This window comes from Ursus arctos, unplaced genomic scaffold (genome assembly GCF_023065955.2).
Source record: "Ursus arctos isolate Adak ecotype North America unplaced genomic scaffold, UrsArc2.0 scaffold_23, whole genome shotgun sequence".
NCBI classification, from domain to species: Eukaryota; Metazoa; Chordata; class Mammalia; order Carnivora; family Ursidae; genus Ursus; species Ursus arctos.
The window spans coordinates 35,927,635-35,944,434 of NW_026622908.1; the positions used below are offsets into that span (position 1 = coordinate 35,927,635).

The window sequence follows — 16,800 nt, forward strand, 5'->3', positions numbered from 1 at the left end:
CAAGGAATAAAAAGAAATCCTGATCTAACCAGCTCCCCCCGACTTGTGTTATTTTGTCTGGTTAAGTAAGGCAGGGTGAACGATCTCTGGTGGGAAGTCGCAAGGAAACCCTCCTCAGCTTCGCTGGTCCTGGCCCACCTTGAGGCAGGACTGTGGTGGGAATAACCACTTATAGGGCCTGTTCTCATTTTGGTGATTTAATTCAAACATTCCTAGAAGAAACCTTTTGGGACCACCTAAGCTCCTTGTCGTTTCAAGACTTAGAGAACTCTTGGCTGCCACAGTTCTTTAATACAGAAATGTGTCTTTGGACAGTAAAGCTCTTTGGATGTACCGAGAGGTGAGACAGTGAATGATCGGGGGAGGAAAGCCTGTTAGAGGCAGGCTGCCTGGCTATGGCTGGCATTCAGTATGATAGCTCACGGTGTCTCTGCTGTGTTTCCAAAGCAAAAAGGCTACGCCCTGATTTTAAATAGGCCACCTCAGACGCTAAATCTCCAGAACCTGGCCCGAACCCATTATTTTCACTGTGACTTAAGCATAGACACTCTGGAATCCTGGATTAAAACTGTAGCTCAGTGAATGGTTTTCCACCTCCTGACCTAGTAACAACCTTGGCTCATAGCAACAGATTTTAACTGCTCTGTGTCACATTTATTTAAAATCAGATTACAATAGCTTGGGTTTTCCAGTGGACATTTCCAGTTACCTGGCCTGCTGTAAAGACTGAAGGAATTTCTTTTACATTCTGCCTTTTTGTGGCTGTCTTAGAAGTTTAGAAATGTTTTTACATCAGCCTAATAATTTCATTGTCTTAACTAAGGAATGAGGCAGGTCAGGGATTCCTATAAATACAAGAGAAGCATTTACCTTTGCTTTCCAGAGATTAGAAAAAATAAAAATAAAAATCACAGGCTTCACCAGGAATCGACCTTGTTAAAATACACTGGTGATTGTGGGTGCTTTTTCAGTTGGCTATTCTGTTTCAATGCACAGCTGATCTAGAAGACGGATGAGCCTTCACTGGGTCCGCTCCTCTGGTGGGGCCTCATCCAGCTGCTGGGTTCTCAACATGACGGGCAGAGTGTTACGTGTCCACCGTGGACAGGTATTAGCAAGCTGTGCCTCACCTGTGCACCGTGTTCCCCAATCTCATTTTGGTGGTCTCCCTGCCTGCTAATAATGTCATGATAAGACCCCAAATTCCCCTCAGATCTTTGAATGCCCTGGCTTAAACCCTGACTCTCAGAGAAAGGCACTTACCTCTTAACAGGCAGCCACAGTTCAGCCAGTTTGATAAATGCAAATTTTTTTTTTTAAAGAAAAACTCTAACAGATCAGACAATGTCCTCCATCAGACCAATTGCACAAAAGAGATGAAAAGAAAGCTTCCTGGGAGAGGAAGAGCTGTCCGTGAGAAAGGCAACTGGGCTGAGCCTTACAAAAGCATGGCCCTTCTCACATATAATGCATTAATCTTAGCCCAGCACAGTGGGAGCTGGCTTCTGTCCCGGTTGCAGGGGATGCTCCCACGGCAGTGTCCGAGCCTGGAAGGCAGCTTCTGTCTGCAGGCTCAATACAGCAAGGAAAGCCATTCCAGGAGAGTCCTGTTAGCGGAGGCTGCTGCTGCTGCTGGCCTGAGAGCTGCCCACGCCTGGGTGGTCTGGACTGTGTCGGTTCTGGGGGAGACAAGGAAGGAGGGGTAAGAGAACAACTAGGAAGTGATCTTGGCCTTGATCAGGGCTGTGCAGGAAAAAACTGTAACATGTCCTGGATTTTCAATCTTGGGTCCCCCCTGAGGCAAAGGACCATCGAGGACAGGGTGAGACGGGGAGACTCGGGGCTGCAGCACCAGGTCCCGACCCTACCTTCTTTTTCTTCTTCTCTTTCTTCTTCCTTTTCCGTTCAGGATCCTCCTCTTTTTTCTTTTTCTTCTTCTTGTGATCCGAATCAGATGGGGTTTCTGTAGGAGACAGTATGTGCCTATCAAAATTTCCCTACTGCTAGAACTCTGAAGACCACAGGAAGACCTAGCGAGGTGCAACTGCTCTTCTAAAGGCCAGAAAGGACAGGGAGGCCCTGCTAAAGCACCATTCCAGCTTTCTCCTCGCCCGGGAGACCCACTTGCAGGAAACACCAATTACCTTTACACCTGTTTCAGGAGAATCTGGGAGTCTGGGGCTTTGTAAGGAACCTCGCCGGGTTTTTCACTGGGGAAGCTCCAAGCGGACCCAGGTTTTCTGGCTTTGAACAGAACCGCTTCTTACCTGGGGGGACAGGATCCTGGGTACGGCTCTGTTTGTGCTTGTGCTTATTCTTCTTCTTGGGAGGCTGAATGTGCATCAGACGACACTGCTCTGGTAACTGAAGGAACCAAAGGAAGGTCCAGGTGAGCGGAGGGAGGAAATGCCCCGCTCCCATCTGTTCTGCTCAGTAAGTTAGAAGGAACAGACTTGGACAGAAAAACCACCTCCACGCCCTCCAGGCCTCCCCATTTGCCTTCTTCCCCAAGAGGGGACTCACCGGGCCAGTGTGGAGGCGGAAGCCAGCCAGCATGGTCCCTGTGATAGGATTAAAAGAGCCACCAAGAATAGGGGGTTTCTCGATGAGGGAGCGGAGGCTGCTGTTATCATGGGAACCAGGCAGATCAATCATCCCTGGCAGGTCAGGCAGGAAGTTACTTAGCTTCTCCTTCACCTTCTTCCCACAGAATTTATTATAGGAATGTTCCAGGTTGTAGTGTGTGATCAGATTGGTGCTGCCTGTCAGCTCGGTGCTACCTAGAGGACACAGGGAGAAGAACAAAAACATATTAGTCCCAAGAGTAGAGAAGTTTTTTTAAAGTCACCCAAAGGGAAAGTGAAGGACTATGTTTTAGCCTAAATAAGGAATCTTTTAAGTGAGAGTTATAATGATGTAAAATTATTTTTTAAAGTAAGAAACGGCAAAACTAAATAACTACATATAATAAGCACTAAAACTATGTACCATAGAATGGTAAGTTGGAGCGAGGAGAAAACTCTTTCAGCATCCAAAGAGGGCGCAGATGGAAACTACCCCAAAGGAAGAGACACTCTCCCCAACTTGGACTCACCACAATCATCACTTACATGACGCTTACTCTGTGCTAAACACTGTTCTGAGTGCTTTTCATATATACTAGTGAGAAATTACACTCTATGACATGGCAGGATATTACCTCAGAGCTCAGGTGACCAGCCAGGTAAGAGCCAAATATGATCCAACGGCTTGAGTGTCTGGTCAAGGACTTTTTTTTTCTTTTTCTTTTTCTCTAGCAAGAAACACTAATTACCTTTACATAAAAAACAGGATTTTTTAGATACTGCTGACTAACTTGTTACCACCGTCTCTGTTACTCATAATGCCAAGTATAATGCTCTGCCTCAAAGAAAGAAATGTTCTATTAGCATCTGGGCAACTAGAAGTCTAACCCTAGCGGTACTCTATGCCTCAGTTTCCTCTTACCTCTGCAGTGGGGAAACAGCTATCTTAAGCACACTTAATTTTTTTTTTAAAGATTTTATTTATTTGACAGAGATAGAGACAGCCAGTGAGAGAGGGAACACAAGCAGGGGGAGTGGGAGAGGAAGAAGCAGGCTACCAGCCGAGGCGCCTGACGTGGGGCTCGATCCCAGAACTCCAGGATCACGTCCTGAGCCGAAGGCAGACGCTTAACCGCTGTGCCACCCAGGCGCCCCAGCACACTTAATTTTTTTTCAAGGTTCAAATGCAAACATTGAGAAGTATAAAGTATTCTATAGATGCAAGACACTATCAGTGTAAATATCGCACGACTTGACTTTTTTTCAAAGAATGGAAGCTTGTTAGTAATCTAATAAGGATCTAGTGGCAAAGGGTAGAGCTAGCTAGCCTACAATTTCATCTGGAGTTACGATGAACACGAAGAATGCAAATGATGACGAAAGTGGCTTATTCGTAATCATTCACTTGGAAAAACCCAGGTTCTGATCTGAGTCCCTTGGGGGCTGAGACAGTGTCTTTCTTGTTCATACATGTTTCGCCAGTGCCCAACAGAGTACATACCTCCAGTGCTCGGTAACTGGTAAGTGAGCAAGGTATTTTCCCTCCATAGCCCAAGGCCTTACCCTATCCTTCCCTTCGTTCCTTCTCGTGCCAAATGTTTCAGAAGCAATGTTTCAGAACACTCGGCGCCACAGTACAGCGCCTCATAACTAGGCAATGCCTCCGACCATTCTAGCATCCTGCTCGTCCCCCTCTGTCAGCTGTCCTCTTCCAAGGGGTCATCCTCAAGGCTCGGGTGAGAAGGCACTCCTGCTTTTCCTGAACACTTTATGAGTCCCATCCTTCTTCCTGTTTTGACTATCAGTTCTATGAAGATGATTTATAAATCTCCCCAGCCTCCTAAAAACTCCCCTCCTAAAAACTAGCCTTACATTTCCAACTTCCTCTTAGTCAATTCCATGCAGATTCGTTTTTTAAAACTCCAAACCTTCCCCCACCTCATTCATGGCTTCTCTATTTCAATACATGACACCCATATTCTCTGGATATTTTTGGAAGCAGTACTCCTCGGTTCAAAAATCTGAATGGTTTCCTATCATCCTCAGGAAAAAGCTCAAATCCCTCTGGCACTCACAGTAAAACACATCTTACCGTAACTTGGCTTTGGGGCCTGATCAACCACTACTCCCCTGTGCCACATTTCTAGCCAGTCCATAAGGGTCTCCACTATCTCCTGAGAAACACACTTCTCATCTCATTTCCTTTTAGGAAGTTTGTTTTAGGAGAACTGATGTAATTAGAAGACAATTCTTCCAAATTTTCTTCACCAATATGAAATTGTAAAGGTCTAGCTCAAGTGACAACTCTTTCTGCCATTTTGGATAACAAGAAACACGTTTTGAAAACCAGCGTGTAGTTCTTTTTTTTTTTTTTTTTTAAAGAGTAAATAAACATCTACCCCCAATGCGAGGCTGGAACTCACAACCCCAAGATCAAGAGTCACGTGCTCTACCTACTGAGCCAGCCAGGGGCCCCCATCATGTAGTTCTTAATAGTTGTATATGAGGCAAGACCATGAAGTAATATTAGCTTTAAGAAGAAATACAGTCGCTATCCTTAAACCACACACTTTATATCCCTAAGTAAAATAAGATCCTTAAAAGCAAGGACTAGACTTATTAATTCTTTCCCCTTCTCACCACATTCCGCCCTTCCTACATACCAGCATTTGCCCAAAATAGATACTCAGTATCTGTCAAATGCTTGATATAAATAGGTACAATCAGAGTAAAGTTAGAGAAACTGCTGGTAGACCTCAACCACTAACTGACCAAAGGAAAGTCAACCTTTCTCTGTTTCAGTTTTATTCAACTCTAACATGCCCACCTCAAGGGGCTATTCTCGGTATCAAATTCTATTACATATATAACTTCACTGTGAACTTCAAAGCACTGTACCAATTCGCATTATTATTTCCCTCAACTCCTGATGTAGCAGTAGGACTTGGGAGGAATTGAAAGGCAACTTGGAGATTTAACATGTCCAAAACGACTCTTGATTTACCACCTCCTCAAACGTGTTCCTTCTTGGTCTCAGCACTACCAATCACCCAACTGTTCAATCCAAGAATTTACAAGTATTTTCAGTTCCTCTCTACTTCTATATTCAATCCTTCATTCCTATAAACTCTACCCCTAATATTTATCCTGCATCAGTTCACTTCTCTCCTCCACTGCTACTGCCTCGTCCAAACCATCATCTCTTTCCTGGACTACTACGAAGTAACTTCTAACTGATTTCCCCACTTTCCATTCTTAATGTAGCTGTTTGGATAATTAAAAATAAGTAAATCAGATCATGTCACTTTCCTGTGTTTAAATGGCTCCCCTGAGGGGTGCCTGGCTAGCTCAGTCAGTAGAGGCTGCGACTCTTGATCCTGGGTGGTGCCTTTGAGCCCCACTTTCGGTACAGAGATGACTAAAAATACATACATACATACATATATAAAATGGCTCCCCCTGAACTTAAAATCTAAATGCTTTACAAAGGCCTCCGCCTACTCCTCCCCCCTTCGTCTCCTATCACTCTTTCACTTGAAACTTCACTGGAGTCCAACTGGTCTTCTGACCCTCAGATATTCCAAGCTTTTCCCTCACACCACGGCTTCTGACCTCATTTCTTGCATCTTATCTCTCCCACTCACACAAGACTGGCTCTTTACAATGACGCTCAAATATTATCTATTCAGAGATGGCTTCTTTGATCACTCTAGCTAAAGCAGTTCTGCCTCAATTCTTTATCACATTTTCTCGTTGTAGCACTAACGGCTATCTGATGTTATCTAGCGTACTCTGCGCCGCCTCCTCCTACACGTAAACTCCAAAATAGGCAAAGATCTTGTCAGTCCTATTCACAGTTGTATCTTAAGCATTTAGAACAGCGCTTCGTACATAGTAGGTGCTCAACAAAACGATTTTTTGGTTCAATTCTAATCCCTCCTTCCTACAGTGAAGAAAAGCAGAGACCCTTAAAAGGAGGGAAATATGCCTCAAACCAACAGCATGTTTGTGACAGAGTTGGAAAACCTCAGGTCTGCAGGGATGTTAAATCAGGACTCTCGAGTTCCAAACTCAAACTCTGGATAATTTTTAGGGAACCATAAACCAGTATCAGGGACAGAGCCAAATATGCTGTGAAAGATGGTCACGGAAATGCATTCTCTCCCCTTTCCCAATCCAGGCCAAAAATTCATGTCATCCCTTTGGTCGTGAATCCTCAGAGCCTTTCCGACTTTCAGGTCTAAGGTCCCAACACGCGTTGCCTAGGCTACCTCACACCTACCCCGGCTGGCTGAGAGCCACGCCCATCACCTCCTCGCTATGATCTGATTGGCTGCCTTCGGCCAGGCCTAGTACTCACCTGGAAGTTCCCGCATAAGGTAGAAGGGACCACAACCAGCAGCCGACTTGTCGGCGCCGGGAGGGGCCGTGGCCGCGGTGGGCGGCTGAGCCGTGCCTGGGCCCCCGCCCGGAGGAGGGGGAGGCGGAGGTGGAGGCTTTCCTGGTCCGAATCCGAGTGCGGTTGGGGGTGGTGGTGGGTCGGCCTGAGCTCCGAACAGTGCCGAGAAATTCTCCATCGTCTTCTCCGCCCCGGCGCGGTCCGGGTGTCTGGCGTCGGTCGTTTTCATTGGACAATCTTTTCACGATGTCCCGCCCTCTTCCTCTAGGAGCCGCTTGTCATTGGGTGCCCCGCCTACTTTTTTCTGGCAACTACTTCCGTCGCTTTATGAGAACGTTCAGGAAGTGCTATCTGAACTTACTAAATTCTTCTCTGTAGTCGCCAAGCGCCACCATCGCATATCCAATAAAATGACTTAACTGGAGAAAGCGACATCTAGATCGACCAATAAGATGTCAAATCCCCTTACCTTTCTGGAGCGTCCAATCAGAGATCTACTTCCGGGCGCAGAGGTGGTGCATCCGAGACTAGACCTAATGGAAGTCTCAATGGTAGGAGAGGCGGGGCCAGGGCTACAGACGCCGAAGCTGGGCGGGCGCCGCAAAGGCCTGAAAGATGGCGGTCCTGGCACCTTTAATTGCGTTGGTGTATTCGGTGCCACGACTTTCACGATGGCTGGCCCGACCTTACTATCTTTTGTCAGCCCTGCTTTCTGTTGCATTCCTACTCGTGAGGAAGCTTCCCCCTCTCTGCAACAGTCTTCCCACGCAACGCGAAGACGGCAACCCGTGTGACTTTGACTGGGTGAGCGGACCCCGCGACCTTCACTGCCCCTGCTCCCCGAGATTGCATGCGGGAGCCCCAAGGTTCACCTTTTTGAGGATACCTGAGGTTCCGAGCCTGTAGCGGACTTACAGACTGTTAGAATGTAGGGCCTGGACCATCATCGAGGCTAAACCTCTTCATGCTTACTTAAGATGGGAAAACAGCCGGTGAGCTTGCACAACAGCCTGGCTCTTAGGATTCTTGAGTCCAGGGTTCTTTCCATCTCACCATTCATGCTGGTCAACAGCGGTACCCAAACTCTACACATGTTCACTATTTTACAGGGCTCCCCATTATGTAAAGCCTCTTGCGGAGCCAGTGAGGTAAACAAGGAGGGTATAGTAGTATTCCCGTTTTATTAATGGAGAAGTTGATCTCGGCGTGGTTAGGCGAGTTGCCAAACTAGTCACTAGTTAGTCAACTAGTGAGTGACTGCGACCTGAAACCACTCTTGGCCGTACTACTTGCACACTCCATCAGCCGTCTGTTAATTCAGTTAACATTTCCAGAGCGTGCGCTGTCTGCTAGGCACTCGGCTGCATCCTGAGGATGCAAAAATGAACACAAGTGTCAGATCTGCTGAAAAGAAATTGTAAAAAAAACCCAAAACTGTAAAGAAATCTCTCTTGAGAGTCTTGCTGACTTGAGTAGGAGCGGAGAAAAATGAGTTGAAGCTCTGTGCTCTCTTGCTGTACAGCCGCAGCTGTGTTCTGAGGGAGGAGGGTCAGCCTGAGTTTTTGTCTTTTTCCCCAGCCCCTAAAGCGAGTCTTGACCTTTACCAGAACCCACTCCCTTATTTTTATTCTCCATCCCTTGTTAACGCTTTCATACTTCCTCTGTCCTTTCCCAGACAATATTACTGATAAGCTCGAAGATCCAACTTTTATAGTGGTCCCCCCTTATCTGGGGCAGGTGGGGGGGTGGATATTCATTGCAAGACCCCCAGTGGTTGCTGAAATCCTGGATAGTACCAAACCTTATATATATGATGTTTTGTCCTATATATACATACCTGGGATAAATTAGTTTACAATTTAGGTAGGTACAGTAAGAGATTAACAACAATAACTAATAATAAAATAGGACAATTATAACAACGTAATGTAATGAAAATTATGTCAATGCAGTCTCTCTGTCTCCCTCCTTTAAAATATTTTATCGTACTGTACTCATCCTGATGATGATGATGGTATCAGATGATAAAGTGAGGTGACAGGAAGTGAGGTGAATGACATAGACATTGTAACATAGCATTAGGCTATTGTTGACCTTCTGTTGAAAAGTCAGAAGGAGGATGATCTGTTACCAGACTGGTTGACCACAGGTAACTAAAACCACAGACAAGGGAGGACTACTGTATTCCATACTGACTTAACCAAAATGGGACTCAAAGATATAAGTGGGTAGTAGTAAAGATTTTAATACGTGTAGGGACCTTTTATATAACTAATTTCTCTGTATACTCTTGTTTAATAATATGCAAAATACTGGAATTTTTTGTATTTTACTATTTCTCTGATAGAATTTTTTTAAATTAATTACGTAGAGTTCATAACCAGTGTTTGTTTTCCTGGAAAATCCATGTTTTACTGATTTACCTTAGTGACTGGGAAGTTAGGATATTAAAGTAAATAATGTTAGCAATAACAGGTAAATAAATAAAAAATAAAATAACAGGTAAACCTTGAATTTTCAGTGACATAACAAAAGTTTATTTATTTATTTTAAATATTTTATTTATTTATTTGACAGAGAGAGCACAAACAGGGGAAGCAGGAGAGGGAGAAGCAGGCTTCCTGCTGAGCAGGAAACCCAATGTGGGGATGTGGGGCTAGATTCCAGGACCCTGGGATCATGACCTGAGCCGAAGGCAGATGCCTAACCGACTGAGCCACCCAGGCGCCCCCAAAAGTTTATTTCTAACTGGAAAGAAAGAAGCATTTTGCATTTCCTGTATGTATTGTCTTTCAGAGTAACCAAATAATTGACAAGGGAATGTTGATTTCTTAATAGGCAAATTTGAGCTAATAAATATAGAAGGATTGATAAGATCTATTTTTTTTAAATATTTTATTTATTTATTAGAGAGAACATAAGCAGGGGAAGCCCCAGGCAGAGGGAGAAGCAGGCTCCCCACTGAGGAAGGAGCCGGATGCGGGACTTGATCTGAGGACCCTGGGATCATGACCTGAGCCAAAGGCAGACACTTAACCAACTGAACCATCCAGGTGTCCCAGGGATTGATACAGTTTAAAAATCATTTAGCAGAGGTGCCTGGCTGGCTCAGTCAGTGGAGCATGCAGCCCTTGTCAGGGTCATGAGCTCAAGCCCCACGTTGGGCATAGAGCTTACTAAAAAAAACAACCATACAACAAAAACATTTAGCAACCCCTAATGAAATAATAAACCTAGGCAATAATCATGCTAAAACCATCAGATCAAAGGTTGATGTGTCCTCTGAAGAGATACAACGGGGAGTGTGTAGCATTGTCTTCAAGCCTCTAGATTTCATTGCCACTTTACAAGAAATATGGAAGACAGAAAATCATCATCTGAAGAACACATACCATAAGTTTGCAAGCAGCCAAATCCAGAAAGTGGGAAAGTCAAGAGTACAGGTGACTCAATGTATTCAACAGATAAGTGGCCTGGGGTAAAAAGGAAGAATAGATATTCTTTAGAGGTAAAGGAAGACCAAAGAAACACACAAGCCAAGTGCACTGTGTGTATCTGGCTTGCTTGTTCCTGATTTGAACAAAAAACTGCACAAAGACAATTTGAAATTATGGGGATCATTTGAATAAGGACCAAGTATTAAATGACAGTAAGGAATTATTATTTTTTTTAAAGATTTTATTTATTTATTCGACAGAGATAGAGACAGCCAGCGAGAGAGGGAACACAAGCAGGGGGAGTGGGAGAGGAAGAAGCAGGCTCCCAGCAGAGGAGCCTGATGTGGGGCTCGATCCCAGAACGCCGGGATCACGCCCTGAGCCGAAGGCAGACGCTCAACCGCTGTGCCACCCAGGTGCCCCGACAGTAAGGAATTATTAACTGGGTTAAGTGTGATAATGGTATTTTGGTTTGTTAAAAACAAAAAAGTCCCAGGGCGCCTGGCTGGCTCAGTTGGAAGAGCATGTAGTTCTTTATCTTGGGGTTTTGAGTTTGAGCCCCTCATTGGGAGTAGAGATAACTAAAACAAATAAACTTTTGAAAAAACCGGGGGGTGGTGTGGGGGGAATTTCTTTTAAAAAAAAGCCCTTGGGGCACGTGGGTGGCTCAGTCAGTGAAGCATCCAACTCTTTTTTTTTTTTTAAAGATTTTATTTATTTATGTGACAGAGAGACAGCCAGCGAGAGAGGGAACACAGCAGGGGAAGTGGGAGAGGAAGAAGCAGGCTCCCAGCCGAGGAGCCCGATGTGGGACTCGATCCCGGAACGCCAGGATCACGCCCTGAGCCGAAGGCAGACGCTTAACGACTGCGCTACCCAGGCGCCCCAAGCATCCAACTCTTGATTTTGGCTCAGGTCATGATCTCAGGGTCCTTAGATGGAGCCCAGCGTGGGCTGGGTGTGGAGCTTGAGTAAGATTCTCTCTCTCCCTCTCCCTCTGCCCCTCCCCCCCCTTAAAAAAAAAAAAAGTCCTTATCTGTAAGAGATACACAGTGGAGTATTTGCAGGTGAAATGATATAGTTAGAATTTGCTTTAAGTTTCTCCAAAAAAAAGTGGGTAGCATAGATGAATTGTTTTGGCAAAATGTTACTGTTAAATCTGAGTAGTAGGGATTTATTAAAGTATTGTAGGGGAGAAAATTAATTTTTCCTCTACCTTTCTGAGGTCTTGCCTGAGACCCCTGTAATAAAAGACAGATTAAAAACAAAAGATAAACAAGTTTATTAACATGTATACCTCATACATGCATGGGAAAGACCCAGGGAAAATGAATTAACTCAGAGGTGGATTAGAACCCTGGCTTATATCCATCCTTACAAAGAGCAATACATTTTTGGAGAAATGACTGGACAAAGGAAAGAAGTTTTAGGCGTCCAAGGACGGCAAACTGTGGGAAGGTAAACTCATGGTAGATAAAGGGTCTCGTTTGTTATGTTAGTTTCCTCTGGTGCTGTCTCCAGGCTGATAGGGTCTAAAATTGTCTCCCTTGATTAACTTTTGTCCTTCCTGGTAGAGAGGGTTAGAGGAATACTTTAAAAAATTTATGTCCTGCTTCAGGGCACCTGGATGGCTCAGTCAGTTAATCTTGCGACTCTTGGTTTTGGCTCAGGTCATAATCTCAGGGTTGTGAGATCGAGCTCCGAGTGGGGCCCTGAGCTCAGCACAGATTCTCTCCCTCTCCCTCCCCCTCTGCCCCTCCTCACACCTGTGCCCAGGTGCACGTGTGCGAGCGCTCTCTCTCTCAAATAAATAAATAAAATCTAAAAAAAAAAATTATGTCTTGCTTTTAGACCAATGGAGGGCAAGGAGCTTTTCTTGTATCTACTTCTTAATTGCTTTTAGGCTCAAAATTACTATGCAGAATAATCCAAAGTAGCATATTTTGGGGGGGCACATTCTGCTACCTTTTAGTATCCTATTTTTATGTATGTTTGAAATTTTCTACAATAAAAGGGTTAAAAACAGGGAACAAACAGGCAGAATAACCAAAGGGACTCTGCTTCATACCGTTTGTCTGGAACCCAAGCTCATTCTGTTTCCCCCTATGGCCTTAGGGTCATGCCATCATCAGCCAGCCAGCAGACGAGGACGGGAAGCTGGAATGCAAGGACATGCGCTTGCTTACTGGCACAGACGTGGCGCATCGCTTCCACTCCCGTTCCATGCAGGAACGCTAGTTGCACAGTGCTGCTTCGGTGCAAGCGGACTGCGAGTCCAGCTGCAGTGTGCCCAGGAGGACACAAACGGGGCCGGGAGTACACGAAGCCAGTCTTTGCCTTTGACCCACTGTCTTTAAACACTTTTCCTTTCATTCCTACATTTGGTCTCCTGCTTGACCACAGATCCTTTTTTTTTTTTCTTTTAAGTTCATCCTCCACGTTTGTTAAGTGCCAGTTCTAACCCAATTTCATTTGTGAAAATGTGCTGCTTTCTGTTCAGGTATATTTAGTAAGGTCTGTCATATTCCCTTACCCCCACTTTACATGTCTATTGCTAAAGCCAGTCAATACTTTTTGTTGGAGATTGATGCTAAAAACCCAGAACCTAAAGTCCCTGACTTCTAGGTGTAAATTTTAGTTGATTGGTTCTGTGTGAAATAGTGATTTGGGTTCCTGTATTGTAAACAGAAAGGTCTGGAAGGCCTCGGACCATCTAGACTCTAGTGCCCCCCCCCCTTCCCATGCTTTCTTTCACAGCGTCCTTGTTACGCATTGCAGTCTTTACTCTTTGAAGTTACCTTGTTTCTTTGTCATGATTATTGTCTGTCTCACAGACCTTAGAGTCTAGAAAGTAAGAAAGAACTGGAAGCTCCAGGTACTGAAGGGCCTTCTAAAGCTCTGAGAGGCCCCCTTCAGCTCTCAGATCCTATTAAAGGTGCATGTTTTATCACTATGAATATTGGATGGAGAGGAAGGGTTTAATGTAAACAAAACTCCAGAAATGGAATAGCCAGCTATTGTATTAATGGAGTATTACAGAGGAAGTTTTCCTGGGAAAGTTTTATTTGTTTTGTTTAATTTTGAGTTGGTAATACTGTCTTACGGTATTATATGGTACTAGGCTTTATGCAATTCTTTCATACGCAGTAGCTCATTTACTCCTTACAGTAACCGTTTGAGACAGAAATTGTTCTCCGAGGAAACCAAGGCACAGAGGTTCAGTGATCTGCCGAAGGGCACCAGCCAGTTTGTGGCTGGGGTAGAGCCTGACTGGTGTTCGTCCCACTGCATCTTCGCCGACTCCGGTTACTTCTTTGCTGGTACCATTCCCAGTTTGGATCTCTGTTGGTTTTTAGTCCATATCTGGCTCCCTTACCCCCTCAAAGCCTCTGTGTTTATGGCATTTCTGTCACTTTGATTCTGTTCCAGAGAGAAGTAGAGATCCTGATGTTCCTCAGTGCCATTGTGATGATGAAGAACCGCAGGTCCAGTAAGTTCAGCTGCTCCTCGGTCTCTCGAGCTTAGGCCTCCCGCCCTCCGGAGCTGCTTGCAGTCTGGTCACGAGAAGGGCATTATTTGGTGAATGAGTCCCTCATTCCATGCCGGGGCCGAATTTGATCTCGGACTTTTATCCTCTTCCCCCTCTCCCATTTCAAAGCACCACGGGAAGAGTGACAAACAGGATATAGGAGTGTGCCACCCAGCCTGACCTGTGACATCTTTGTGTTTCAGTCACTGTGGAGCAACATATAGGCAACATCTTCATGTTTAGTAAAGTGGCCAATGCAATCCTTTTCTTCCGTCTGGATATTCGCATGGGCCTGCTTTACATCACACTCTGCATAGGTAAGGAGACTGGTGGTGGGAACCAAATTCCAACCCCAGACAGGTCTCTCCTCACCCTTCTTCCATATCTTGTACCTAATTAGTTATGTATGTGGCCCAGGTGATAGGAATCCACAGTAACTTTAAGAGGAAGGAAATGTGTCAGTGGTCTGCGTATGTCCACAAAGTGTATTCTTTGGTGCCTAAAATCTTTGAGTTGGTTTGAAAGTAAACCCCTGCTGCAGGCCTTATATGCTTCCCCTGACATCTTTTTTCCGTGTTTAGTGTTCCTGATGACGTGCAAACCTCCCCTGTATATGGGCCCTGAGTACATCAAGTACTTCAATGATAAAACCATTGATGTGAGTTCTCTTCCTCTCTCCCTGTTTCTTGGGTCCCTTGTGGGTGATTTTATAGTCGTGCTTTTAACTCACTAGGAGTAACTGCTTCAGAATGGAAGTCAAGGGCACTGAGGTTCATGACTGGAGCGAGGGAGACGGGGGAGGGAAAACCAGGGCGAGGAATAGATGCTCAGGTCTGAACCTTCTGGGAGCCTCTGTGATGCAGCTCACCGTTTCTTCCCTGTGTGTGGCAGGAAGAGCTAGAGCGGGACAAGCGGGTCACTTGGATCGTGGAGTTCTTTGCCAATTGGTCTAATGACTGCCAGTCGTTTGCTCCCATCTATGCCGACCTCTCCCTCAAGTGAGTACTGCACAGGGACGGATGATGGAAGCAGAGGTGCTGTACTTTCCCTCGCATTGTTTTTGGCCTTGATTTTTGTACATTGCAACCAAAGGCGTTTTCCCCTCTCTCTCCAAATATCTGTATTTCCACTTCCCTTGATCCATTCTCTTCTTTCAGTGTGTTAAATAATATATTTTTCTTAGGTACAACTGTACAGGGCTAAATTTTGGGAAGGTGGACGTTGGACGCTACACTGATGTTAGTACGCGGTATGTAAGGGCCTGGACAGAGGGTCTGAGCAGTAAATCACTTGGAGTGATGTGGACAGATGCATTTACAGAGTACTTTCTGGGCCCTGTAGGTACAAAGTGAGCACGTCGCCCCTCACCAAGCAGCTCCCTACCCTGATCCTATTCCAAGGTGGCAAGGAGGTCATGCGGCGGCCACAGATTGACAAGAAAGGACGAGCTGTCTCTTGGACCTTCTCTGAGGTATCTGAAAGAGTGAGCGAGTGGTTTGGAGAAGGGTGTAGAACAGTGGTGGGCTTTGGAGCCCAACCTGGGTTTGATTCCTGGCTCTGCCACTTGGCCCACTAGTTCTGAGAGTGTGGACTGGTTACCATATTTCATTCGTGAATTCACTCAGCAAATTTGTTGTGCTTCTACCATGTGCCAGCACTCCTAGTACAGGGGAACAGTTATTAAGATTCAGTCTCAGAGGCCCTCATCAGTATAGTCTGTAGGCCTGAGGTTCCTTAGCAGTAAATTGGAGAGAGTAACACTTGGGTCCCAGGGTTGTTTTGTAGAGGACATTAAGTAATGTAGCTGTAACTCTTGGCACCGTGATTGTCACAGAGTTGACTCTTCCAGGTACCCAAAAAAGGAGAGTTAGTTTAGAGTAGGTTTCTGTCCTCTCCTTCCTTCTTTCCTAGACTATGTCTAAATGCTTCTTACTTCCCAGTAAGAACTCTCCAACCAGAACCCTGATGTGTGTATGTACCTCTTTTGTGCAGGAGAATGTGATCCGAGAATTCAACTTGAATGAACTATATCAACGGGCCAAGAAGCTATCAAAGGCTGGAGATAATATCCCCGAGGAGCAGCCTGTGGCCTCAACCCCCACGGAAGCGCCAGATGGGGAAAGCAAGAAGGACAAATAGAATGCCTGCCTTGTCAGTGCTTCCTCACCTTTGAGGCCCTGCCCCTCCTGTAACCATAAGCCTTGCGTGAGGCCTGGGCCTTTTATTTATGTTTTCTCCTTTGGCTATCCCTGAGTGGGGCAGGGTGCTGCTTCTGATTTTAAAGAGGCTTCCAGGGAACTGACAGGCACCCTTCAGGACGGCCTCCACTGCTGTGGCCAAACTTTCACTGGAAGAAGGGAGAAATCTACGATGGATGAGATAATGCTTTCCCTCCAGCTTGGGTCAGTGTATCAGTTACTGTTCACCACTCACATGTCTCCTCCATGCTGTGTTTTCATCCCTCTTAGTGGACCTACACAGTCTGCTTACATTAGATTCAGCCTAACAGAAGATGCCTGTATATGGAGGCTGCGCTAGGGTTTCTCCCTCAAGGACCCTTGCTTCTTTAGGCACTTCTGGCTTGGTCTGTGGCCTTCATTAAAAAGTATAAGGCTAATTTTGTCACTGGTCCCAAGGAGACACCTTTAACCACTGAGTGTACTCATTGAAGATAATATTGAATAATCCCCCTATTTTTTGGAGTTTGGGAGGAAGGGGAATAGGTTTGAGACATTCCTTTGTGTGGTGGGGCCTCCGGGAGAAAGCCCTTGGGCAGGAATGGGGTTTCACTTACTCTCCCACCTACTCCCAACACCCGGGTGATGGTTTTCCATAATAAAACTGGGATTGCCTTTTTTTTGCGCCTTCGCG

General features: G+C 45.4%; 2 protein-coding genes across 3 annotated transcripts; one reads left to right on the plus strand and one right to left on the minus strand.

Annotated features, from left to right (window-relative positions):
- Positions 1–271: 271 nt before the first annotated feature.
- Positions 272–8,085, minus strand: MED19 (mediator complex subunit 19). The gene is made up of 5 exons (XM_026487022.4): positions 6,925–8,085; positions 2,524–2,780; positions 2,268–2,364; positions 1,869–1,963; positions 272–1,679 (listed from the first exon to the last, which is right to left on the minus strand). Exons 1-5 carry the CDS (start codon positions 7,190–7,192, stop codon positions 1,611–1,613), a joined length of 786 nt encoding a protein of 261 aa, XP_026342807.3. The 5' UTR covers positions 7,193–8,085; the 3' UTR covers positions 272–1,610.
- TMX2 (thioredoxin related transmembrane protein 2) lies at positions 7,494–16,785 on the plus strand. 2 transcript variants are annotated; one of them, XM_026487018.4, is made up of 8 exons: positions 7,494–7,767; positions 13,830–13,890; positions 14,133–14,246; positions 14,511–14,587; positions 14,821–14,927; positions 15,113–15,178; positions 15,271–15,400; positions 15,922–16,785. In XM_026487018.4, exons 1-8 carry the CDS (start codon positions 7,579–7,581, stop codon positions 16,066–16,068), a joined length of 891 nt encoding a protein of 296 aa, XP_026342803.2. In that variant the 5' UTR covers positions 7,494–7,578; the 3' UTR covers positions 16,069–16,785. The 2 variants fall into 2 exon arrangements, with proteins under 2 accessions (XP_026342803.2, XP_026342805.1); XM_026487020.4 differs by lacking the exon at positions 15,922–16,785 and having other exon boundaries at positions 7,517–7,767; positions 15,113–15,167; positions 15,271–15,395.
- Positions 16,786–16,800: the final 15 nt, after the last annotated feature.